At 49.1% G+C, this 27,273-nt stretch overlaps 1 protein-coding gene across 1 annotated transcript in view; it reads left to right on the forward strand.

The window, feature by feature from the left end:
• The window catches only part of PHALS_02180 (Projectin/twitchin and related proteins), a gene marked incomplete at both ends in the record, with an annotated part of 27,306 nt that continues 33 nt past the window's right edge, over positions 1-27,273 (forward strand). Inside the window, 2 exons of the mRNA XM_024718945.1 lie at positions 1-14,079; positions 14,149-27,273. The exon at positions 14,149-27,273 is cut by the window's right edge and continues 33 nt beyond it. Of these exons, the coding sequence (XP_024572639.1) occupies positions 1-14,079; positions 14,149-27,273 (27,204 nt within the window). The remainder of the gene's footprint in view (positions 14,080-14,148) is intronic.

Raw genomic sequence — 27,273 nt, forward strand, 5'->3', positions numbered from 1 at the left:
ATGTGGCATGTGCTGCAATTTGTGTTGTCAGCGCTCTACGTTGCGTACGCCGACGTATCAGTACCGTCATCCCCATTGAATGTGGCTTTGGATGTGCTCGGGCCAGACGCACTTGCGATTGCATGGGAACCACCCACGACTGATGGCGGGGCACCTGTGTCAGCGTATTTGGTGGAGTGGGATCCAAATCCAGGTGAGCGTGAGGTACAGATCATACAGACAAGTGTCAATACGGGCGCGAACGAAGTGCAGACTGTGCAGACGTATGCTGGGCGAGTAAACGAAATACAGCGCGTGACTACAAGCGCCTCAGTCGTAGCGGAAGTGCAGACGATCACGACGAGTGCAGCTCCTGGAGAGACGCTGGGCGGTGTCTTCACCGTTCAACTCGATACGACAAAGACGGGAGGAAGCATCCAGCGCTCAGGAGTAATTGGATTCAATGCCCTGGCTTCTGGTGATCGATCAGGTGTACGGGAGATCCTCAACTCAATGCAGAATATTGGACCTACAGGTGTTCAAAGTGTGCAAAAGTCAATTGCAGATGCACAGGGTGGCATTACTTGGACCATCACATTTAGTACAGCAATGGGTAACGTGCCGCAACTCACACTTTCATCGAGCTTTCTGACTGGAAGTGGCGCCAATGTGGAGATAAAGACGTCACAACAAGGCAACGTGATTGATGGCGGAGTTTTCACACTGGGATATTTGGGAAGCACAACAAAAGATCTTGCAACAAATATCAGCGATGCGGGAATGCAAAAGGCACTCGAGGATCTTGCGTCAATTGAGTCAGTCGATGTCATGCGGATTGGTCCTGATGCACAGCACGGCTATTCTTGGGATATCACATTTACTGGCGACTTAAATTCCGGTGATCTACCACTCTTGACAGTGCCATCCAAGTATCTTAAAGCGAATGGAGCGACCGTCGTTATAACGGAACGAGCGGCTGGAAATCAGTTAAAAGGGTCTTTCCAGCTTAGTTATAACTCCGCTCCTACAGTCGACTTACCATTTGACTGTAGCGCTGCCACGATGAAGGTCGAGCTTGAAAGATTAGGAACTGTCGGGACTTTAGAGATTGTGCGCACTCAGAAATCGGATCTTCAGGGTGGATTTACTTGGCGTATTTCATTTCTGACGCTTCGAGGATCGCTTCTCCAGCTGGGTGTAGACACAACCAAACTTGGCGAGACACGAACGGACAGTGCTGGACCATCGATGGGGATTCAAGTCACAAGGACGCGTCCAGGAACGATCCAGGAAGTCCAGCAGATACAGGTCAGTACAGTGAATGCAAACGTGAAGCCAACAGCATCGTTCCAGCTACGGACGACGTTTGCAGGGCAAACAACGACTACTGGACCCATTTTTGCCAATCCAATGAACGACGGAACGTGTATGCCGACGCAGCCTGAAGTTCAACAAATTTTGGTTACTACTGTCGATACGACAGGGAGCGGAGGTGATTTTCTGGTTTCAAAAGAGACTGCCATTCAACTAGTTTACACGAGTAACACAGAAGGGGGACAAATCATTAAGACTGGACCTATTTATCTTGACAAATCCGGCGATGGAGATTGTACGAAAGGTGCACTTACAATAAGTTCAGAGCTCAATAAGCTCTCAGGCATTGTTGGCTCAGTGACTGTGACTTCGAGTGCATTGTTGGCCACACATGCTTGTACTTGGCAAGTGACATTTACAAATCAACCGGGTAACGTTGTTCAGCTCAAAGTCATCCCAGCGTTAAGTGGAGCTGTTGCGTCAACTTCAGTCACTATAGGTGATGACACAATTACGCTGAGTACGATAATAGATGGAACTATCAACGTGATCAAAACAGAGCTTGAACGTTTGACAAATGTGGCTCAAGTCACTGTGACTGCCACGGCGGGACCAAAACAGTCGTGTACTTGGCGCGTCACGTTTGATGGTAACGCTGGAAACTTACCTCTTATGACAGTCTCGACAAACAACGGCGTTTCTTTTGGTGCTGCAGGAACAGTGAGCGGAGACACAATCACAATAGCTGCCAGTATCGATGGTACATCATCTGTTCTCGGTGGTGTGTTCGCTCTCGAGTATGAAGGTCAGCGTACAGGTTACATGCCATTTGATGCCAGTGCAAGCGTGGTAAAAACGCAGCTTGAAGTTCTGTCATCTATTGGCAATGTGGATGTCACGAGGTCGAATGCAGATCCAAATAATGGATTTGCCTGGACAATATCTTTTGTGACAAATCTTGGGGATCTGCCGTCGCTGCAGCCAGATGCACTTGCACTAACGGGGACAGCTCCCAGAATTGACGTGACAGAAGCTAAGAAGGGTGTTCTGCCACCTTTCAACAGCAAAGACCGCATCAATAGCATCAGTTTTGACAGTCTCGTCGTCACTGACCTGAGTGACTTGTCTGTAGTTGCATACCACGTAGACGAGAATGTTCCATTTTACTGTCGCGTATCCGCAATTAATGCTGTTGGTTTGGGGCCGCATACCATGTCGACACCGCAGTACGCCATTCCTACGGCGCAAGTACCAGGCGCTCCGACAAATGTCTCACTTTCAGCACTTGACGGCTCGACGGTGGCGGTAAGCTTTAGCTCCCCAGCAAACGACGGAGGAGCACCTTTAGATGCTTACCGTATTGAGTACGGGACAAGTCAACTTGTGGATGAAGTGCAGCAAATTCGGCTGCGTGTACCCATCACTAATGAGATACAAAAGATCAGCATAGTGACTGATACAGTGAATGAAATTCAGCTCATGCATTTAACTAGTTCGTTCTCTGGTATCGTTGCGACTGAAGTGCAACAAGTTATGTGCGATGCAGACAGTAGTAAAGGGACATTCTCCCTCACATTCGCAGGCGAAACGACAGCTCCAATTTCAGCAAGTCAGACTGATGTCACAAAAATCAAAGCTGTTTTGGAAGAACTGAATGTGATCACAACTGTGTCGGTGGCATTTACTAACGGGCAGACGACTGCGTGTAGTCCTTGCCCGATCTCTGGCTGCGCTGCAGGGTTTAAAGTTACCTTTATCTCCGTCCTAGGCTACGAAGGTGATGTACCTCTTCTCACAGCAAATACATACGATCTAGAAGGAAATCGCCGTATCGATATCAGCGAGTCAATCAAAGGTCAGGCTCCTGTCAGTGGATCATTTAAACTCACGTATCTTCGAGGTAAAGATGCAGACACAGTGGCTCTTCAGTATAATTCACCGGCAGCTACTGTTCAAGCCGCCTTATCAGCATTGGATTCAGCAGTGACGATCGTTGTAACGGATGGAACGAGTACATTACCAAGCGCAAATGTTGCAAGGGGTGAGAGGTTATGGCGTGTCACGTTTCAGAACGGCGGATACATTCCTGACATGGTGATTCGACCGGTAAATAATCTCTTGCTGGGTAACGGCGCTGGAATTGTAGTGTACAGTCGAGGGGCGACACCAGATCCCAGTGTTTCAGTGTCTGTAGGTGGTAATCGCGTGTCAGGTTTTTTTAAAGTGACACGAGGAGGCCACACAACAGAGTCCATTGAACATGATGCGTCCGATACAACCGTCAAAAAGAGATTAGAGGCACTTCCAAACATCGGTTCTGTTACAGTGACGCGGTCCGCGCCGTCAATGAAGAACGAGTACTCTTGGACTGTCACATTCGTTTCGAATCCCGGCAATTTTCCTCCTGGTGCGGGAAATATGGACACGCTCGTAGCTGATTCATCATTACTGAAAGGCACAAACAGTCAAGCCACTGTGTCGGTGGAGCAGCAGGGATCGTTGCCTCTTGATGGCACTTTTCAACTCTCATACACTGAGGGTGTCGTAACGCAGACCACTGCCAATTTATCGCCGTACGAGTCATCTGATGGAATTAAACGAGCGCTTGAAACACTTCCTTTGATTGGTGGCGTCAGAATCTCGCGTCAAGTTGAAACTGATGGTTACTCTTGGTTTGTCACGTTCAGTGAATGTAGACTCAATCCAGCTGTGTGCAATATCGGAGACGTAAATTCAATTTCAAGCATTGATACGAGTTTACTTGGTGGTCTTGCATCTGCAGTTCCCACAATAACAGTCACTGAAGTAATTAAAGGAGTCGCGCCGTCATCTACGCTGATGGTGGCGGATTTATCAGGTGGAGACCCATTTGAGTCGGTTATTTCAAGCTTAACGTATGGCACGACGTACTTTACGCGCGTTAATTTTCATAATGAAGTAGGCTTTGGACATCGAACTAAGTCAGTACCGGAGTTTGTGAGAACGAAAAATTTGCCACCTGGAGCTCCTTGGCCTGTGATGCTTGTGTCGTCAACAGCAACTTCCATAACAGTTGCGTGGGACAGACCGACGGTGAACGGTGGTGCCACTGTGAGTGGCTATGAGCTTTGGATTTCTGAGTGGGCGGAGTCATCGTACAGAAAAGTGTATGATCGTCCAAACGATGCAGTAACGCTGCAAACGACGCTACAGACAACAGAGGACAATGTGATTGAATCGGGTCACAGATATAATTTTAAAGTTCGAGCAGTAAATTTTTGCTCGCCGGAAAATACCAATGCCGCATGCTATGGAGCCTTTAGCGATCCGGTCGCTTACACGGTCCGCACCCCCGTCGTGCCAGATGCCCCTGCGTTGCTTACACGAGACTCGCGCACCACAATCAACACCAATGCAGCCAATGACGGCATCGCGTCAGTTAATTGGGAGCCACCACAAAACAATGGTGGCTCACCCGTGACCAGCTACAAACTATTCATGGATGACGGAACGACTGGCTGGGTTCAGCAAACGCTACTTGGAAGCTTTCCGCACGGATACACGCATAAGGTGACAGGGTGCACTGAAGGCAACGTCTTTCGCTTTTACATTCTTGCTGTCAATGCCATTGGACCCTCATCGAAAAGTCCCGTCTTGGCTTTGGTTATAGCCAATGTGCCATCTGCTTCAAGCGCGCCGAGTATTATGGACGTTTCTGCGACGTCGATAAGAGTGGCATGGCAGCCCCCATCTACATGCACGTCGACACTCGCTGGATGCAATGGCTCACCCTTGCTTGGATACCGCTTGTGGCAATATGCAGGCGCGACGGCAAGCTACACAGCATCGGGGTCGCCAGTCAATGTAGAAATTCAGCGAATACAGACAAGTGTAGCTGTTCCTGTGCCAGAAATCCAGAGCGTCACTGTTAATGGAGCATCCGGCAAGTTTAAGCTGTACGTAAATTCTCAGCCAACACCTTTGCTGAGTGCCACTGCAACGGATCTTGAAGTTCAGATAGCTGTGGCTACCTGTGGCGTGAATCCGATGAGTGTGACGCACACATCGACAGCAACGGGAAGAACGTGGACTATCACATTTGCATTGGCGGACGGTCCTCAAGCGCTGATGGTGGTAGTCCCTGATCAGCTCGCGAACACGGTACTTGCCATCGCATACACGACATCTGTGACCCGAGTACAAGCAGGAACGACGGCACTTGATGGCGACTTCACCGTGTCATTTCGCGGCTCTCAAACAGGCCATTTGTCCGTAGCAATCGACGCAATAGAGATGAAACGGCAACTGGAAAATCTTCCGTCTATTGGCATTGTAGATGTTACAGCAGTCGCAAGTCTGAACAATGTTATGACTTGGGATGTAACATTTTTGACGGAACTTGGGGACTTGCCATCGATGAAGGTGACGACTGGTAGATTGAGTGGTGGCAATCCAACGATTCAAGTTATCACGACGCAGGAAGGAACAGCCGGTCGGGTAATCTATGACGGAGCTACTTCGCCTGAGGTTTTGACCTATACATCCATTAATCTGATGCCCGATACGCTGTATGCTTTTGCCGTTGTCGCTATAAATGCAGTAGGAGAAGGAATTAGCGGTGTGGCGACGCCAGCCGTTGCAGCATCATCTGGCGCGGCCAGTAGCTATACTGAAGCCTATGGCGCTGCACTGGTGCAAGGAATGGCAGGTATTGTCTACGAGGTTCAGAGTGTGAAAACTAGTGGTTTGACAAACTCATTCACGCTTCGATGGGGAGCTTCGGGTCCTTCTGGAGCGATCGACACGACAACAACTGCGAGCGCTTTCGAGGCAATATTATCGGCTACAGTCGCTGATCTTGGTGACGTTCACGTCTCTCGAGCAGATCTGAACGGTGTCGACTGCATCTGGTACGTCACATTTGTGTCCGTAGTTGGTGACGCTCCCATACTTTTGTCGAGCGATACGACGCACGTTCAGATCGAGGAATTTGTCAAGGGTCACGCCAATGAATTTAAAATTGCCCCTCGAAAGGCATCAGGGGACGTGGTGACGTACGCAACGCTGCCAATAAGTTTCCAAGGTCGAGATCAATTTTGGACAGAACTGTGGGCATCACCACCGTCGATTATAGACGGCACCCACACGTTTGTGTCAGACGGAGGCTTGGCCGTGTACAATCCAGCGGTTTACGAAGTTCAAAAGCTCACTTTCAACGCGATGACAGGCACGTTTCGCATAAAATTGGACACAACTAGCAGCCGTTTAGGTGGCATTGTTGCGACAAGCGCTACGTCTGTAGATGCTGCCGAGTTGGCTGCATCTACTGACGCTAAAGCAGCAGATTTGGTTAAGAGAATCATAGAGATGTTAGGTAATGTCGAAAGCGTGCTAGTGTCTCGAACCTCTTCAGCTGGTACTGCTCCTTGGACGTATTTTGTTACTTTCGTGTCTGATTTGTGCGATCAACCACCCTTGCAACTGATTGGGGACACAGCGTTTATGACTTCTGCGACGTTGCTGACGTCCACTCCAGTTCTGTTTCAAGAGGTCCAAAAAGGTGTATGTGAAGTACAGACAGTCACAACGTCGGCTAGTGTCGAGTCAACCGCTCAGGTGCAGTCGATTTCGACGTGGCTGGACGCCACTGGGTCCACAACCGCTTTAGGAGGGTCTTTTTCATTAACGTTTGCCGGAAAGGGTAGTATCATAGTGCCGTACAATGCCGACGCTGCGACGATGAAAAGTCTGCTTGAGAGTCTTAATGGAATTGACGATGTCACTGTGACGGTCAAGAGCGCCAACTACGGAACACCAACAGCGACTACGGGACTGCAAACGTGGACTGTGACATTTAATGAAATAATGGGCAACGTTCCTATCATAACGCTCGACTTGCCCACTTCTTTGACCGGTAGTTCTGCTACTGTCCTCATCAAGGAAGTCAAACGGATGGGACTATCTTTAGGAGGAACTTTCGCTCTAAACTTCATGGGTGAGACGACTCATCAATTGCTGTTCGATATTGAAGCTGTTGACTTGAAAATGGAGTTGGAGACGGCACTAAAAAACATTCGACAAGTGGACGTTCAAAAGGAAGAGCGACACAATGGTAATCGATGGACTATATCATTCACAAAGAACTTGGGGGATTTGCCACTACTTGAGGCATTCCCGTATGCGTACGAGGTTCAAGAAATCACAACCTTGGGCGGTTTTCCGACGCCATTAGAAGGCACATTTACATTGTTGTTTGGTATTGAGCGGACAGTTCCCATTCCATACGATGCTACTGATGTGGCTATGAAACTTGCGCTTCAGACGCTGCCATCCGTTGGGCTCGTCGATGTCACCCGAACAGATCATCTTGATCCAGGAAATCGGTTTAGCTGGCAAGTGACGTTCCGCTATCAGTTGGGCGATATTGATACCCTTGTAGCTGATCCTTCAGGTCTGAGCGGAAGCTCTGCTGACGTTAAAGTGGCAGAATTAGTGCGTGGCAATCAAGACACATTGACGGGTCACTATCCTCAACTTACCGTCTTTAAAAAGCAAAGTGGTTTTCCTAGCTATACAGCAAGATACATACCATATAAAGCAAGTGACATGTATTCTGTAGCAGTTCAACAACTTTTATCGGGTGGATTATCTGCATTATACTTTGACAATTATTGGCTGCAAGACGAGCCGGTGATCAGCCGTGTCGACTCGCAAGTAAGCTTTGAATGGGGCCAAGGTGCGATTTCAAACTATGGGCGAGACTACATCAGTATTCGCTGGTTTGGTAAACTTGCCGTCCCCATGACAGACACCTATATCTTTTATGTCTCGTCTAGTGAAGGAGTTCGTGTGTGGCTGAATCATCAACTTCGTGTTGATACGTGGGAAACAGGTGAAGATGACGGGGGAACCCGCGTTAACTTCAACGAGTTTTTAAAAACGGGAACATTTCATGATGTGCGAATTGAGTACCACGAAGCGACAGGTGCAGCATCGATTAGCTTGTCTTGGAGCTCGTCGTACCTTTCGATCGAGGCTATACCGAGTACTGCTTTCTTTCATGGTGGACATATTGCTGGTAGTCCGTACGCAATCTCAGTTACGCCTGGAGCGACCGACTTTCCGTACACAACCGCTTTTGGTGCTGGGCTCACACGTGCGACAGTCGGTGTGACGGCCCAATTTCTCATACAAGCAAAAGACCAGAACAACAACAATAAAACAACGAACGGAGATGTGTTTGATGTCGAAATTATCGGAACAAACACTGGCACAGCAATGGGAGTACGCTTCGCACCATTTGAAGAGCCTAGATACGTTGGACAAGGGCAGTATTTGGTCCAGTATTTACCGGCCGTCACCGGATCGTACACTATTTCTGTGCAGACGGTGAACGGCATCGACATATACTGTGGCCTGGGCAAGCTTCATAAATGCAGTCCATTCGCCTTGGTGGTCGAACCTGGTCCTGCAGCACCACACACGAGCCAAGCGCTTGGTAATGCCGCTGCAACAAAGTATGGAGTTCTCGACGGACTCGTCGAAGCTGTGGCCGGTCTCGTCTCAAACTTTACAATCCAAGCGCGTGATACGTACGCTAACGCAGCCAATGCTGATGCTGTTTTTGAGACCAAAATGGTGCTTCAAAGTGACCGGACTGTCCAAGTCCGCAGCAATGTTCTTATGCCAACGCAGGGAGGTCGATACACTGTGGAATATTCGGTATCGCGCGCTGGTGTATACGATATCCAGACGTACTTAAAAGGTAATCCGATACTCATGTGTCCGGGAGGCTCGACATGCCAGCCACTAAACACCCCTGCAATTCTTACCGTCGTACATAGCTTTTTGCATGGCCCCAGCTGCACAGTGGACGACACGGCGACTGGCGCACTGAGTACAGCCACAAGCGGTCATCAAACGACCTTTAATATCTACGCGCGCGACACGTTCGGCAACTTACGAAAAGGTGACCGCACGACGCACTCGATTACGACAGGAGACGGTAGATCTGATGCGTTTCTCGTCACATTTAAGTGTAGCGATGAGGTTTTTTATTCGTCCAGCGCGGTACAAACGCTCACAAGCAGTGACGCAACATACACTGGATATTTCAAGCTCTCTTTCGGTATATTTCGGGAAAAGCTGTGCTCTTTTTGTGTGATGGCCTTGGCTGGTAACGTGCTGGCCATAAACTCGAACCTCGTTGGAATTTTGCTGCAAGGAACTAAGTTTGTGGTTCAAGAGTGCATACTTACTGCTGCAAGTGTGACGTCTACTACTATCACTGTGGCTTCAAACCATGGCTGCGCAGCCTTCTCGTCTCAGACATTTGCACTTCAAATCACATCGGCCACCACCGTAGCATCTGATGCTCTCACGCCATTAATCCCACACGATGTAAGTGCGTCAGGCTTGCGATCTATTCTTCAAGATCTCTTCTTGAACGCAAACGTGGCAGTCACGCGTGCGAATTTAGGCACTGGTTACCAATGGAAAGTGACGTTCCTATCTCACCTACTAGAGTGGAGCGAGGCTCATCTCGCAGTAGAGTATACGAATGGCATCGCATCAAGTTTGTATGCACATCCGCTTGTGGTGGCGTATACGGCAGCGTCAGGCATCTATCCTGTGTGGTACACCCCGCATTACGCTGGGCCTTACACTGTAGCTGTCACGACTTATGACCGCGAGACTCACGTGAAAGGCAGCCCATTTACAATTTTAGTGGCAGATGGCGCAACGCATGGCCCAAGTGCACTGACAGCTACAGGAGATTGGCGCGTCGAAAATTACAGCGTGGCAGCACAACAAATAGTCGTTGAAGCAGGCAAGCCACTAAATATTCAAGTACAACTTAGAGATATGCGTCGCCTTGAAAAGCAAGCCATTCGACTGCGAGCTGTTGTATTAGCGCCAGTGCAAGAAGTCCAACGAGTTCGTGTGGATGCTACACCGTTTACCTTAAGCTTTCGTGGATCACCGCCGACCGCTTTATTGACGACAAGTAGTTCGTTTGCTAATATAAAAGCTGCTTTGGAAGCTCTTGCTACTGTCTTAACTGGCGGCGTGACGGTGACACCCGAAAACGCTGGTGATACAACGGCAATTTTAAATAGAGCATTTCTGGTCACCTTCACAAAAGCAACGGGTAGCTTGCCACTCATGACAAGTCCAAATGCGGGAGCGACTGTGACGCGCTCAGTGGGGGGCGTTGTCTCTATTCGACAAGAGATGCAGACACTGACGTGCACTTCAACCGTGGCCGTAGCGCTGGCTGGATCTTTTTCCGTCTCCTTTCAAGGTGGGGCTCCAGTCAACATTGGTGCATCTGATACATTGACAACTTTGGCGTCGACGCTGTCAAGTTTGATGGGTTCCTCCATGTCGGTCGTCGCGGAAAACGGCATTCAGACGATTGTGTGCGCACAAACGACGTCCTCTCGCTTGTTCATTACGTTTGATCTGCTTCTTGGCGATATACCACCGCTAGCTTTTACGAAGCCTACAGGATCCCCTCTCACAGTTATTGGCGAGGATAATACAGACAATACTGTGAGTGGTATTTACCCAGCGTGGGGTAGCTTCACGCTGTCACTACCAGGACGGACCGAAGTGACCGGAAGCATCCCCTTTAGTGCCTCGGCAATTGCTGTGAAGAATGCGCTAGAATCGCTTTCGCTCATTGATTCGGTGACAGTTACGCGCGATTGGTTTGACGTGACTGCAGAGACGGCGGCGTCAAAGCTGATCACGCTAGCACAGTGGACTGTGACGTTTGACAGCCACTCGGGCAATAATCCAGAGCTTATTTCAGACTCAACGGGCATTTTCATGCACGACGACGGTCAACGTAGAGCATTCGTAGAAGTGGTAGAATTTGTACGTGGATCTGTAGGCAACAATCGCTCCGTGACTACCAGTGACACTAGAGTTACAATGACAACTGTTCGCAAAAACCCTGGAGTACTGGAAGTGCAAAAGCTATTGTGTCGTGGGAATCAAGCATTTACACTCACATACGCAGGAGTGAGTAAGATTATTCCGCCGGATGCCTCGCTTAGCGAGCTCGAGACACTGCTTAACGCGATTCCTGGAGGCGTTAAGGTATTCGCTACTCTTGATGGTGTACGACGACCAGCAGCGGAACTCTCGACGGCATCGATGTTCATTCCTGTGTGCAGCGTAGCAAATGCTCACAGAATTGAGATTGTCTTTAACACGCCAGCGGATGTGCCCTTAATTGCATGGAGCTCGACCAACAGTGACGTGTACCTAACAGAAGCGGTTAAAGGTGCCTCACCGAGTGAGCTTCCGATCAAGATATCCAATTTTGAAGTGCAAACTCTTTATTGTCAAGTCTCCGCTGCGGCAGCAACTACAGCATCATTTGATTTTTCCTTTGCAGGCGAACAAATCACTGTAGGGGCAAATACGGTTCCAAGCGCTTTTCAGACGCAGCTTAATGGTATGAACAGCATCATTCAGGCTGGTGGTGTCGATGTTACGACCACGTCACCTCAAATCTGCACCACATCGTCAAGCTCAGTCGATATGACATTTCGAAAAGTGGGTGACCAGCTTGCGATGGTTATCTCCCACCTACGTGACGGCATTTTGCTGGCACAAATATCAGAAACCACGAAAGGTCTGAACTCAATTGACTCTGATAGCTTAAATCAAGGACTTTTTAATATAGTTGCTAAGCCCATAATCAGCGGAACTTACGCGTTGAGCGTTACAGTGCTGAACATGGCCACTTTCTGTCCGCCGTCTTTCCAAGTGCAGCCAACGGTAGCCAGTGGAATAACCAGCACGCACACGGCACCAAGTGTGGTGACTCAAGGAGTGACAGAATGGTTTACTGTCCAGGCTATCGATCAATTCAATAATCTGCTCGAGTCTAGTACTGAACTTGGCGCCCGCGCCTTCGTGGCTACATTGTTGCCTCCTCCAAATCAAAGTCCGACATCTTCGTCAGTCGAGACTTATCCCGTCTCTATCACGGAGCCATATCCAAACACGAACGGTAATTTTTTGATGAGCTTCGAGCCTCAACGGAGCGGACCGTACACACTGTCAATTGTCCGGCGCCAGGCTGGTGGTCTCTGGGCCACGTACTACGCCACATCCGATTTTACCGACAAGTACTTGAGTCGTCAGGACACCATTATTGCTTTTCAGTGGGGTGAAACATCTCCTCTTGGCGATCCGTTCCCAAATCGAAACTATTCTATTCGCTGGAAAGGCGAGCTGCGCTCTGCTGTAACTGGCCAGCACATTTTTACTTTAAAAGCCGACAACGCAGTAGCACTAACTGTGAACGGTATCGTAGTGCTTGATTTGTTTGCAACTCCAACAGTGTCATCAGCTAATAACAAGTATGACTCGCTATCGATTGAGCTTGTTGCTGGTGAATTTTACAGCGTGGACATAAGCTACCGTACAATGAATGCCCAGTCGTTTGTTCAATTTGAGTGGCGCTGCCAATCAGCGGGTCTGATGCACACCGTGGTTCCCTCTGAATCACTGTTTACCTTAACTGCATTGGTCAACACGCCATTTACAATCCAAGCGTATCCAGGCTCAATCAACTCGACGCAAGTGCGAAATTCATTTGACGGTTTGATGACCGCAAAAGTTAGTGATGCTCCGATCGTGACAAAGGCACTACATCCAATGACCTTTTTGTTAGAGTCGCATGATTCGTTTGGTAATCTTCGATTTCACAGCGGTGATGACTTTTTTGAGGTGTCGATGATTGGTGTTGATGGCTGGGCGCATAGTGGAAGGATCAATGAAATGACGACGAGCTCCGCTATCCAGTATGATCCGACGATTATCTGTAGAGCTTGCGCCGTGAGCTTTGTGCTCAATACTCGTACTTTGACTTTAAATGTTGATGTGGCTAGTCAATTGGAAGCAGGTGTACGGTTTCGTGTGCTTGGTGCTAACAGTGGCACATTGGCTCGTCGTAGAGACTGCTTCTTCACAAGTGAAAGCGTACTTGGAGTATTTAATGCTGGCACTGTTGCCGTCGTTGTTGAGGCTGCTAATGGCTGCGAGGCTTTTACTGGCTCACAATTCGATATCTCCGCCATTGCACCAGTTGATTGGAACTATGTTGGTACGTGCTCGGTACTCTCTGGCTCAATGTCGCTCATTTCGTGTAACCGAGACTTTGGATTGAAACGGGGCGACCGAATTGTGGTGGGACGGGAAGCAAACATTGTCCACTATACAACAGGCATCTTAGATACGGTTACGGTCCCGCTTCAACAGTCGTATCGCGGTGCGTCAAGTGATCTCGTTCCTGTTTTTAAAGTAAGCGATACTACTGGTCGCCACACAGTCACGATGGTTCCATACGTTAAAGGCTTGTACCAATTGAGCGCGCGTTTACCAGCAGTTGATGCAGTACATGCAGTTATATCCCGAGCCGACTCAGCTCTAGGTGGCTCTTTTTATCTGTCCGTAGCAGGGAAAACAACGACTGCTCTCAGTTTCGCGTCACTTGATACAGATGTCAAGAACGCACTGGAGGCGCTATCAACTGTCGGAGTCGGCAACGTAGCAACTTCGTTGTCATGCACTAGCGGGGATGCTACGAGAGGCTGTCGATGGCTCGTGACTTTCAAGCGCTTGCCTGTGACCGTGTCTTCGAGTCTTGCCACCTCATACAGTGGCGTACTGACCGGCAACAATGCCGTTGTTATAATCCGAATGCTTACAGTACCACGAGCGGCGCAGATGATTCGTGGCTTTCCTAAAAGCGTACGAGTAGATCCAGGAGTTATGAATCCAAGCGTTAGTACCGCATATGGGTCTGGGCTATCTACCAGTACGTCTGGTGTTTTGGCCTCGTTCTTCGTCCAGATGAAAGACACCCACGGCAACAACCTGGAGAACGATACGAGCTACCTGCAGGTGCAAATATTTCCATCTGGAACATTTTACGAGCCGTCGCAAGTGGTACAAGTGTCATTAATTGAGTATATCACGGAAGGATTGTACACTGTTTCGTTCACACCCATTCTTTCTGGCCGCCACACCGTGGTCGTGACCGCACAAACATCTCCAGAAGTTCATAAGGTTTCTTTGGCGTTTGCGTTGCCTGGAACGAGTCGAGGAGGTACTTTTGCGTTGCGATTATTTGGCCAGACATCAGCCCCGCTCGGGTTTGAAGCCAACTCGACGAACGTCGAACAAGCTTTACTTAATTTGCCAGTATTTGCAATGCACTTGAGTAACTCGACCATTTCCCAATCGGCTGTTATCACTGTGACTCGGGCGGTCAATGCTCAAAACGGCTTTGACTACATAATCACGTACACGCGCCTACCACCAGGTCTGACACTGGAACTTGTCCAAACCGTGAACAATCTTTATAGTGGCGATAATGGCGGTGGTGCTACATTAAGTGCCTCTGTGCAGACGGCGCAATCTCGTGAACATGTCAAGACATCCGTGACTTGGGGCGAGCCGATTGTAAATGAGGTGCAAGTGGTGACAGTTACGTCAAGCGCTGCACTGACAGGCGGCTCATTCCAGCTGATGTATGGTAAGCATACGACAGATCTTATAGCTTACAATGCACCGGCATCCATCCTAGAAACGTTGCTAAATCAGTTGCCATCCATTGGACCTTATGGCGTGAGCGTGAGTCTTGCGTCTAATGCAGCTACAGCCCGATCATGGACTGTCACATTTTTAGCGGCAACGGCCGGGACGCCTCAAACGGCGTTTTGGAACTCGGCCATCTATACACCCAATAGATTTGTTCGAAATGAACGTCTCGTCGGTGATATTCCAGCACTGACACCTACAATAACACATACACTACTTGCCGGCAGTAGTCCTGATGGTCAAGTTGCCGTAACTACATCAGTATCTGGTGTTAGTCCGTTTACCACAATTGTTGCGCATGGAGCTCTCGATCCGACTCAATGCACGGCTATGGATGAAAGCACATTTTATAAACCTGGCTCTATATACGCAGTAGGACAAAATGGGTTACACTCTGGCAGGTATCACTCTCGCTCGAGCTTTCGTATCGAAGCTCGTGATTCAAATGGAAACTTGCTGGACGGTACGGGAGGTGGCGTGACAGGAGCGCCAGAACGAGAGATTCAAATCGTCGAATCGTTTAATTCCGCTGGACCAGGAAACAGACTGACAGGCACATTCGCGCTAGTGTTTGATGGTGAAAAAACTAGATCAGTCCCAGCAAATGCTGGTATACATGAGGTTGAAGCGGCTTTAGAGACTCTCCAATCTCTTAGCGGATTTATCACGGTAGACACGCCGGATGTACAAACATTGGTGATAACTGGTACTGTTGTTGCCATCAAAACATCTAACACACTGACGACGTCAACAAATTTTTTGACAATCCCGGACTTTGTGACGGGTGATTGGATTCGTGTCGGCTCTTTAAGTGGCCCGGTATACTCTATCACTGCAATCACAACTACGACGATAACGCTGTCTGGTATTTATCAGGGAATATCAAGCAATACCGCCAACGTTTACAAGCAAAGCGATCCAGGCGCTGGCTTCACGTTTAGAGTCCAGTTTGCTGCTGAATTGGGCGATGTACCAGCCCTTGTCGTCGACACGTCCAAATTGGGTGGCACAGGTTCAGCAAAGGTCACGGCATGCGATTATCTTAGAACGCAACAGCTTCAGAGCACAGCCGTATCGCAAATCCGTGGCACCTTCTCGCTGTCTTTTCGAGATAGTAAGACACGTATGCTGCCTTGGAATGTTGATGCCAACGCGCTACGCGATGCCCTGGAAGCTCTAGAAGGTATTCACTCAGCAACGGTAGAGACACCCATTGCTGGAACGAATGGAGGTTTCACGTGGCAGATCACACTCGTGTCAACCGAAGCGGACGGCGACAAAAGTCTTGAGCTACTTTATGCTGAAGATTATTTAATACGTGGAAAACAGGCGCGTGTCCAGGTCTTTCCTGTCTGCCCAAAGACTAGGACACGAGAAAATGTCAATGTTCAGTCTGTCAGTGGCAGTCAGGGCCACGCATTTGTGCCCGTCTTGCGTGGTGCATCAACTGTCGTGGCCGATGTCAGTTTTGAAGGTGGTGCTATGTACAAGGCGCTGTACGATACGCCACGTGAAGCCACATACACTCTCGACGTGCGTTATGTTGCACCTCGAGGCTTAATGGGCAGCTATTTTGACAATCGCTGGCTATATGGTATACCGGCATTGGAGCGAGTGGATCCTCAGATTGACTTTATGTGGCAAGAAGATCGCATCACCCCGTCAAGTCATGAACATGTAAGTATTCGTTGGCACGGCTACGTGAAACCACCATTTAGCGAGGACTTTGTATTCTTCGTGATTGTTAACGACGGTGCGAGACTATGGATCGAAAACCAACTCATAATTGATCAGTACAACTTTGAAACAACTACAACAGCTGAGCTTACAGCGAATATGTCAGTGGCGTTAATTAAGGATCGGCTGACGGAGATTACCTTGGAGTATCGCGAAAATTCTGGTCTGGCCTCCGTCTCGCTTTTGTGGGAGTCACACACACAGTCAAAAAGAATTGTACCAAGCACGCGACTTTACCATCGATCGGACGCAATCATGAAAAGCCCATTTAGTATCAAAACTCAAAGCTCTAAACCATCTCCGCCAACCAACATTAGCTTGTCGATCAGTGCTGTTGACGCACTTACCGTTTACTTCAATGCGCCAGAGGACGACGGCGGTGCACCAGTGACAGAATATCAGCTTGAGTGGTGGACGTACGGAGCGTACGGTTCGCCCGAAGTGCAAGTGGTCAAGATTGCCACGACTAACACTGGAGGAACCTTCACATTGACACTCGATAACGGTCAAGTTACGGGCCCACTTTTGGTCACAGCTTTATATTCTGATGTGGAGATTGCACTTGAGGCATTGGATGAAGCAGGTGATGTGACAGTGACATCTGCTCTGTCTGCAACCTCTAGAGACTTCACCATCACATTTAACTCTCGCGTTAGATTGGTACCAACCATTTTAGTAGATGGCACGCAGCTTATAGGATCAAAAGCGTCAATGGTATGCTCGAAAGGTGTCGTCCAGGCGCTAGCAAACGGTATGCAGTGCTCCGCGTTAGACAGTATCACAGGTTCAGTGCAACTACTAAGTAGCCCAATCGCATTTACACCTCCGAAAATTCTTAAACGTGGGGATTTCTACTCGTTTCTGGTGACAGGACTCACTCAGCCAGCAGCTTCCGTTGCACCTAGCGCACCGGGTGAAGTGGGGAATTTGATCGGGCCCGGTTTCTCGGTTAGAGTTCTGGCAAAAAATTCAGCCGGCTACGGTCTTCCAAGTTCGACTGCTTCTCTTAAGCCCATGGCAAGTCCAGCTGCTCCAACAAATGTAAAGCTGTACCCGGTAGCTGGTTCTTCAAGCAAGCTTCGACTGTGGTGGGACGCACCGACGACAAACAATGGTGCGATCGTCACCTACTTTGTAGTTGAGTGGCGCCGTCTAGAGCTACCAAACAATACGTCAAACCCCGAACAGTTCACAAGTTTCCGTGAAACGTCAGGATTTTTTCTTACAGCATATCCAACCTCGCTGCAGTATAAATATACTGTGAACAATCTCGTGCCTGGTGCCGCCTATATTGTGCAAGTTCGAGCCGAGAATGTTATGGGAGTCGGACTGATTGGGCAAGCGGATCCGCCTTCACAGAAGCCACGAAGTAAAGCCGTCACTGCGCTTAGCGGTGAAGTCGTTATAAGTACGAGACCAGTATCTACCTCCATTCCCACGGCGGTATCAAGCTCTAGTTTGTTGCTCTCATGGCTTCCGATTACATCTGAAAATGCTCATGGCGCTGCTGTCACAAGCTTTATCGTAGACTGGTATCGACCACAAAGCATCGACACGTCTCCGTATGAGGTACAAATGCTTCAAATTTTCGGTAAAGACGCAGCAGATGTAGTCAAAGGAACTTTCCGTGTTGAGTATAGCGGTACGCGTACTGAGGTGCTTCCTGTTGACGCAAGTGAGTTACAATTAAAAGTCAGTCTTGAAGCTTTACCAGCCCTACGTAGTGTTGACGTACGACGACTATCAATTGCCTCTCGTGGTGGATACCAGTGGGCCGTCACGTTTTTATCGGAAGCTCCTACAGTGCTAGGAAAAGTGCTTTCAATCGACTCAGCAAAATTATCGGCAGCGGAGCTTAGCACAGACGTAGGTGCCAACCTCGACCCTGCTCATGTCGGTAGTAGTAGCATCACTGTCACCGCGACACAGGGATTCAGTCAAGTGACAAGCACGGATACTGCAGCAACAAATGCTTTATTTAACATGTACATCTCCATAGCTCCGTTCGGATTCTGGCGCGTGATTGATGTCACAGTCAATGCAGGAACAGCGACATTGATGTTGTCTGCAAACTTTCCCGGCGCAAATGGTAACTACGCCGCTCAAGTCGGATGGACTGTTCCCGGTGTGCTTCCGCCTGACTATCACTCCAAGAGAATTTTAGCGACAAACTCGACAGAGACGTATTCTTTCGTACTAGACGCATTATTGTCCGGTGTAGTGTATACAGCTCGTGTGAGCGCCTGCAACTTGCTTGGATGTAATGTTCCGACATCAGCAGTTCCATTAACGTTAGCTGCACCAAAGCAGAAGCCAGCTACACCACGAGACGTTGCTCTGTTTACCGATAGTGCTTCTACACTGCGCGTTCGTTGGCGTCACCCACCAAGTGATGGTGGAGATGTCATTACACACTACCGAATAGATTGGGATTACTCACCGACATTTGACTCAGGTGATCGTATAAATGGTGGAATCTCAAGAGGTACATCTCTTGGGTATGAACGTAAATTAGTGATAAATCCAGGAGTAGATTGTCTACTGACTCTATGTGAGACAGTCATTGGTTCACTTGTTCGCGGAACGCCATACTACGTGCGAGTATACGCTTACAATTCCTTCGGTTACTCGGTAGAAGCTGGATATCCTGTGCTACCCGGCTATGGTGTACCCAAGACACTTCCAAATCCCCCCGTCGCTGTCTTGCTAACACCATTGAATTTTCCACAAGAGTGTGGCCTCACCGTATCGTTTAATACGTCAGACCACAGCTTTGACAATGGTGGAGACGATGTGACGCAATACCAGATCGAATGGGATGCTATGGATCTAGAGGCTATGATTTCAGATGTCGTGAATCGTATCACACGTGCCGAAACAGCAGCGATGATCTCAGCTGATTTAATCAATAGTATACTATTTGCCGAGTATACGACTCAGATGATACTGCTCTCTGCAACAGCGTACGACGTGCGTGGATTTTTTAGATTAGCTTTTCTCGATGCCGTCACGTCAAGTTTACCTTGGGATGTGTCGGCTGAGGCTCTGGCTGCTGCACTGGGAGCGCTTTCCACTGTCGGACGCGTCAATGTTCGCCGAGTGGCAGCAGGATTTGGATTTGTGTGGTTCGTGACGTTTTTAACAAGCCCTTTTCGAGCAGACACTTCGACTACCGCAGATTTGTATGGGAATCTTCCATTACTGAAAGTGTCGACAGATAGCACGCAGCTGCTTGCAGCATTTAGTATTTCACAGACGGCAGCCAGCTCATTGACCGGAACAGGTGCAAAATTAGCGACTGCGACGCTCATACGTGCGCTCAACGGATTTGAGCAACAGGTTATCAAGGTCTCAACAACTGCAGGAACTTTGACGGGATTTTTCCGCTTGATTTATGATCAGCAGCAGACGACGCTAATTTCTGCAAACGCTAGTGCGACGGCTGTCAAAGAAGCGTTAACAAACGCTGTGATGTCTATAGGAGACATTCGAGTATTCAAACGACAAAGTGCTACGCCCAAAGGTCTTGTCTACACCATCGTGTTCAGGTCACGCATCGGCCCCAACCATCCACTCGTCAGTTGTATTGGAACGGACCTCAGTAGCTCTTCAAATGCTGCTACGACGTCGTGTGACACAAGTCGATCACAAGCAAGCCGACTCCCCGCTTTGACCAGTAGTTTGTATGGTGTTGTAGTCTTAAACAAGAGCAGCTTAAATTTATCCGACAGCGGGATGGCATACTACAATTTGCGAGGTTTGCAAAAAGCTGTGAGATACCACGTGCGCGTAGCGGCTTGGAATGGCGTCGGCAATATTTTTGGGGACACGCGTGCATCTACACCTGCTTGTTTATCGGTACAGAGTGTACCTGATACACCTCGGGATATACATGTTGAGCCTCGTTCGCCTACATCGCTGCTAGTTACGTGGACGCCACCATTAAATACAGGCGGAACGCCAATCTCAAAATATACGGTGCAAATCGCAGCTCGACGTGGTGTTGCCGAGCAACAGAAAATAAAGGCTGAAAGCTCTCTAGGTGATTTATCTCATCGTCGTCTAGTGCTTAATCTTTGCGTTGGAGATGTGGTAGGATCAACTCAGGTCATGGGAAATATCTCGAGCGACGATCTACGCGTGTCACTTGCTTCTACGATCAACATACCAGGAGCAATAGTGAGTGTCAGTCGAAACAGTGTCGGTATTTTTCCCGATTATGCGTACGAGTGGATTATCACCTTCAGCGACTCAGTTGGAGATGTACCGATCATTGAGCTTGCTGAAGCAAGCTACGACCAGTCGGATGCGTCACCCGACTATATGTCTGCATTGTCTCTGAGTGTTACTGAAGTGATTAAGGGTGACATTGATGGCAGTGCCATGACGAAAAACTCCGTTATTACAACAATGGTGACACCAAAGCACGAAATTCAGCGAATCTTTATCTACAGCGGATCGCCCGTGGACTTAAGCGGGACGTTAATGCTAAGCTTTGGAGGTGAGTCTACCGAGGCATTATCCGTATCTGCAACATCAGAAGACGTTCAAGTGGCACTGGAAGGATTAGCGACGGCAGGCGAAGTGTTGGTGGATGTGACAGCGCGCGTAACCGAGCGCTCGACGTTCTCTGCGGTTCGATACGGTGTATATTGGGATGTGACATTTATAAGCTCGACGTACGACTTGCCTTTGATAGGCGTTCGGACAGACTCGATTCTTCCATTCGCATCAACTGCTTGTGGCGGTACTCTAAGGGGTGTGACGCCATGCGTGGATATTCGCACACTCGAGCCAGGTGGATTGTCGCCTCAAACGACGCTTAAACATTTGAGTAATACAACAGAATATGTGGTGCGGATCGCAGCTTCGAATGAAGAGTTCACAAGTCAATTTGCAATTGCTAGGGGTGCGTTCAAGCCGGCTGCGCGTCCCCCATTAGAAGTACGGAGTGCCCTTGTTGCTCCACTAACGGCTGACACACTTGGCGTATCATGGCAAGCTCCTGCCGACGACGGCGGGGCAATAATTGTGCACTTTAAAATTCAATGGGATGTCAGCACGAGCTTTGACTTGCAAAGCATTTTTTCTGGGTCCGACATTGTGGATGTGCACAGCGACATGTGGTATGACTACCGCATAACTGGCCTCAGTCCAAGCAAAGACTACTTCGTATCAGTTGTTGCTTACAATGTACGCGGCTACGGTATTCCCGTTACAGCGCAGCCAGTGGACACTCATGAGCGTGTGACGCATGTGACTGTGTCGGGACCCACCCTGGATGAGATTGCGCTAGCAACTGAGACAATGACATTGTCATTTGCCAATTATCCAGCTTGGACAGCAACAATTGCTGTCACTTCAAGTGCATTGGAGATGCAGAGTGCATTGCAACGTTTACCAATCGTAGGTGTATTGTCCGTCAAGCGCTCAGATTTTTCGAAGGGACCAACCGCGACGCCGTACGATACCAGTGGCGTAAGTACACCCAGCGACTTACTGATGACTTGGAGTATTACCTTTCGTACGGCCTCAGTTGATGGAATACGAGCAAGTGCGCTCGGGACTCTTATCGTCACTCATACGGGACCCAGCACAGTCACTCTTCTTGAGGTCGTGGCTCCAATTGAAGACGGCTCACTATATATTCGACCGCGACCCGTGGCAGCTACAGGACCACGGGATGTGCGTGTGTCTATTGTTGACGCCGCGTCACTTGGTGTTAGCTGGCTGCCGTCTTTTTCGCCCTCAACAACCAAGTATCTTGTAGAATGGAGCATAAACCCGGACTTTGCTGTATGCCGAGCTGGATCCATCACCAATAGCGGCATCCGAACATCGTACGCTACAGCTGCAGCCAACTCGCAAGTGATTAATGCAGCTTCCATTGGAGCAGATGGACGCATAGCATACACTATAGCAAGTTTACCGGCCACTTCGAAGCAATACGTACGTGTGTCAGCGTACAATGGCAACTATGGCTCCCCCGTGCTTGCGCAAGTTCTATCTGTAAGCACTCCAAATACGGCTGATGACGCGGCTGTTATTAGTGTTCTTTTGCAAGTCGAGAGCTTAATGCCTCGAGCGGTGCCTCCATTTCGACCGACATCAGTCACGATGCAGGTAAGCTCACAAAATTTGCCGACGCAGATAGAAGTCAGCTTTGTTCAGCCAATTATAGATGCACTTGGATTTACGGCGGGAAATGGCGGCACGCCAATTACGCACTACCGTTTGAGCTGGTGGGAACCATCCGCACTGGCAGTGACAGCCAACTCTATTGCGACGTACGATGTGCGAATGGTAGATCAGACAGGGGCTGCAATCATGTGTTTTCCCGCCTCTTGTCGATTTCAACTGGGAGCCGAAGTCCAGACTTTGTCAGTGACACCAGACGCAGTAGCAGGAACAGGTTCGTTTCGTCTTCAGCTTACATCGTCGTCCTTTACAAGTCTAGTCTGCACAACATGCGTTCTAGCATTTACTGCACCAATAAATGGCATCGCAACCATGGACTATACAGGTACAATACCAAATTTACAGACAGTCCTCGGTACAAATGCCCGCTTTATGGTCGACAAACTCAGCGCCCAATGCATTTTTGAGGTGGCAGCGCTGGCCACACTCCCAGCTAACAAGTTGCCGATACGATTCGTCACTGCTGCCAGTGGCGCGACATCATGCCCTCTTCCACTAGCTCAAGCGACGTATACAATCCATATGGAGCCTACTACAACCTGTATTCCAGCGTCAACAAATGCTGCGGGGCTGGCTACAGCAGTTTTGGGTTTAGTAAATGGCGATGATGTCGATGTTTCACTTGAAATCGCGACGGGCGGCATCCGACACTTTAGAATTACATTTGTGGGATCAGGTTTTGCAGGATCTTCAGGAAGCTCGACAGCTCACACGGCGGATATAGCACAGTTAAAGGTTGTGGCGACGGACGCTACGGGTGGTTGTATGGACGTGTCAGGAAATGTTTGGTCGGACACAGAACTTAATGGTGGCTTCTTGACATCAGGTATGACTTATGCTGTTCAAGTCGCTGCTCGTAATTCGGCAGGACTAGGCGCGCCAATGCGTGCGACGGCCATATGCCATGACACTCCGTGTTTCGCCGGCGACACAGTTCTTGCGCCAGCTGCGCCGCCACAAGCTCCAAATTCAGTCTCTGTGGCAAGTAATCGTGCAGATCACACAGCCTTAAACATCATCTGGAAGACCCCAACGTTAACAAACGGTGCCCCCGTGACGCAATTTCTTGTCGAGTATTCGACAGCCAATTTTGCCATGCGGCCATCGTTGTGCACAGGCTGCGTGACAATGCTCACTACTGGAACAGCAATGTCAGCGCCGACGCTGACGCTTAGCTCGAATATTGTATTGACTAGTGAGCAGCTCGTGGTGGTGAGCAGTTTATCACCTGCATGTATCGTTACGGTAAGCAAGGAGGCCGCAACATTTGTAAAGTCTGCATGGTCCGGGACGCTTGTCGCGTATAATCTTGAGCGACAGCACGGATGCGACGCTTTCACAGGTCAAGCTTTCAACCTAGAAGCCTTGTATGACTCAGCAACCGACAGCTCCATCGTCGTGTTGCCTCGCACCGATGACCCTCAGTCGACAATAATCAAACCGCTGACACCGGGTAAGCAGTACTCAGTTCGAGTTCGGGCGCAGAATCGTGAAGGGTATGGCACGCCTCAAACTGCAGCATTTGTTTGTGAGCCGGACATTGAGTCGTGTATCGCAGCTGGAACACTAGCGACGACGCGACAGCTACCAGGACCACCAACATTAATAGTGCCATCACAGCTACTAGGAGCTGGTGTAGGTGATGCAGTGTCTAATATTCTGGGGTTCACTGCAGCCTCGATAACGATTGCGTTTCGTGATCCCAATCACTGGTCGGGACTTGAAATGATTGATTCATTCCGTGTGGAGTGGGACGCAAAGGCAGACTTTTCATCGTCAAACAGGCAGATGGCAATTGTGACGCTTTCGTCCAAACTTCCATCACACTGGCTGACTCGTCAGCTGTGTGCCAGCTGCATCACAGATCTCGTGACGGCTACCAACACGCTGTCAGTGAGTGGAGGTCTTGGTCTAAGCTTCGGCCTCGCTACCAACGACTGGATAGTTGTAGGCGCTGGGTCTATAACATGTAGCTTTCAAGTAGCGTCTACGGCTCCAACTGCATCTGCAATTACTGTCATCAGCGGATTTGGATGTGCAGACTTTACGGGAAAGACACTTGCATTAGATGCACAAGAAACCTACGAGTATCAACTGACGAGTGGTCTCGAGATGGGGGTTTTGACGCATATTCGTATTACTGCGCACAACTCGCTGGGCTTTGGACCTCCTAGTGATAGTATGTCGGTTGCTCCAATCACTTCCAGTGATCCCCCGCCGTCTCCATATGTCATTCTAAGTGCGCTAACGCCTGACGACGAGGAAGATCCCGATTTGCGCGTCAGTTCATTGCGTGTGTCGTTTCTGCCACCTGCGAAATCATTATTAGATGTAAGCGGTGGAGGTGGTTCGCCTGTGACTAAATTTCTTGTAGAGTGGATCGATACCTTCGATTTTTCTAGCACCATTGCCCAGATTCAAACAATCAAGACAACATCAGATTCTAGTGGGAGTGTTGCTGGTTCCTTCGTCTTAGCACTTGACACGACTACGTGCACATTGTGTCCAATTCAAGGTATGTATAGCACATCCGCATTGAGCGCTTCCACTTCACAAGAAACGATGACACAAGAACTGAAAAATTTACCAAACGTGGGCGACGTGACAGTGACACGCGATGGTTGTACGATCAAGAATCAATGCACGTGGACCGTCACGTTTTTAAGTGAGCTCGGCGTCGTGCCACCATTGACGTACACCAGTCGCCTATATGCCATAGGCGGCAAAGCTACTCTAACTGTGACTGCAGGAACTCAAATGGGAAGTCTAAACGGAGCCACATATTGTCCCTCAACTGTCAACAACATATTAGTTAGTGGAAGAACAAATTGTGGCGTGGTCATTGTAAACGCAAATACGACGCCGGTTCCATATGAGTACATCATTAAGGGACTTACGCCTGGCAACACCTACTACACCCGAGTTGCAGCTTACAATGCGTTAGGTTATGGTCCGAGACGAGTTACTGCCCCACGATCCTTAAGTGTACCATTTGAGCCTCCATCAGCTCCGCGATCACCATTTAATTCGTTAGCACCGCCACTTCTGACACTTGCTGGACCCACATCTTTAATAGTGAGCTTTGCTGCTCCCCAATTTTCAGGAGGAGCACCAATAAGTAGCTTTATAATTGAATGGGATTTATCTCCAGAGTTTGATACTGGCTCGAATGGTGACGCTTTGAATCAAGTGACTTTACCAATCTCTTCTCTAATTGTGGCCGTCGATGGCGCGTTTCGGTTCACTCTTAAAGGACTCCCAAGTCGACAATGGATCTATGTGCGGATGTTCGCAGTAAATAGCCAGATGGGAGCCAGTGTGCCAGTGCTGACTGTACCAGCCCGGGAGATGCCTCGAGGAAAGCCAGGTGCACTGAATGTTGTGACTGTTACCAACGATCGTCGAGCTGAACCTCAAGGAACAGCGTTGATCGTGTCATGGTCTCAAGCCTCTGCTGACGTGCTTAAATATCAAATAGAGTGGTACCAGCAAGCCGTGACAGGGCCGCTGTTTGGAGCCCCAGTGATGCAACTTGTGAGATCAACAGGAACGATAACTGGGGGATATTTTACTTTGTCGTTCGGAGACGGTAGTGATCTGTATCAATGGCGTTTGTTACCAGGATTTGTGGACGCTGAACATGGTGCCACGTTTTTCAAGACAAGTGAAGACCTAACTGGACTACTATCACCCGGTGACGTCGTGTTTCTTCACCAACAGGCGTATTTGGTATCGGCGCTCGGATCATTCACAAGCTCGGAGCTTCCTCTAGCTCAAGCATCGAATTATCAATCTGTTGGTACACTCGCCAATGCGCTGGGTACAACTCCAACGACATACACTGGTGACACAGTGGTTGGTGCCAGACTTTACACTCAATGGCGTACGACACCGCTGCCTATGGATGTTACGCCTTCCGACATGCAGGAAGCTCTGGAATTGTTGCCAAGTGTAGGATTAGTCAGTGTAGAGCGTCTTTCAGCTGGTGCAAACAAGTACGAATGGACTGTCACCTTCACGTCACAGGTTCCACAGACTAGCCCGACGTTCCCACTTCTTACAGTAAACGATCGACTATTGACACCGAACGGTGCTGGAGCTGATGCAAATGTCGGCGTCACTCTGGTCGCAGCCGGACAGAAGCCACAAGCTTTTGGATCGGCTCTTTCAAGCGCCAAAGAAACATCAGCTGATGATGGTCTTTATAACTACAGCATCTCTCACCTCGATACTGGCAGCAAATATTTTGTGCGGGTGGCTGGAATCAATGACCGTGGAGCTGGTGCGTTTACTTCGGCTTTTGGTGTAGCACCTACAAGAGCCCCGCAAGCAATAGCTAATTTCTTAGTTCGTCCGCTCTCGCCTCAGCGTTTAGAGATCTTGTTTGATCAAATGCGGGCTTCTGGAGGACTTGATGTCGACGGTTACCGTATCGAGGCT

Source organism: Plasmopara halstedii (genome assembly GCF_900000015.1).
Source record: "Plasmopara halstedii genome assembly, contig: Scaffold_179, whole genome shotgun sequence".
Classification (NCBI taxonomy): domain Eukaryota; phylum Oomycota; class Peronosporomycetes; order Peronosporales; family Peronosporaceae; genus Plasmopara; species Plasmopara halstedii.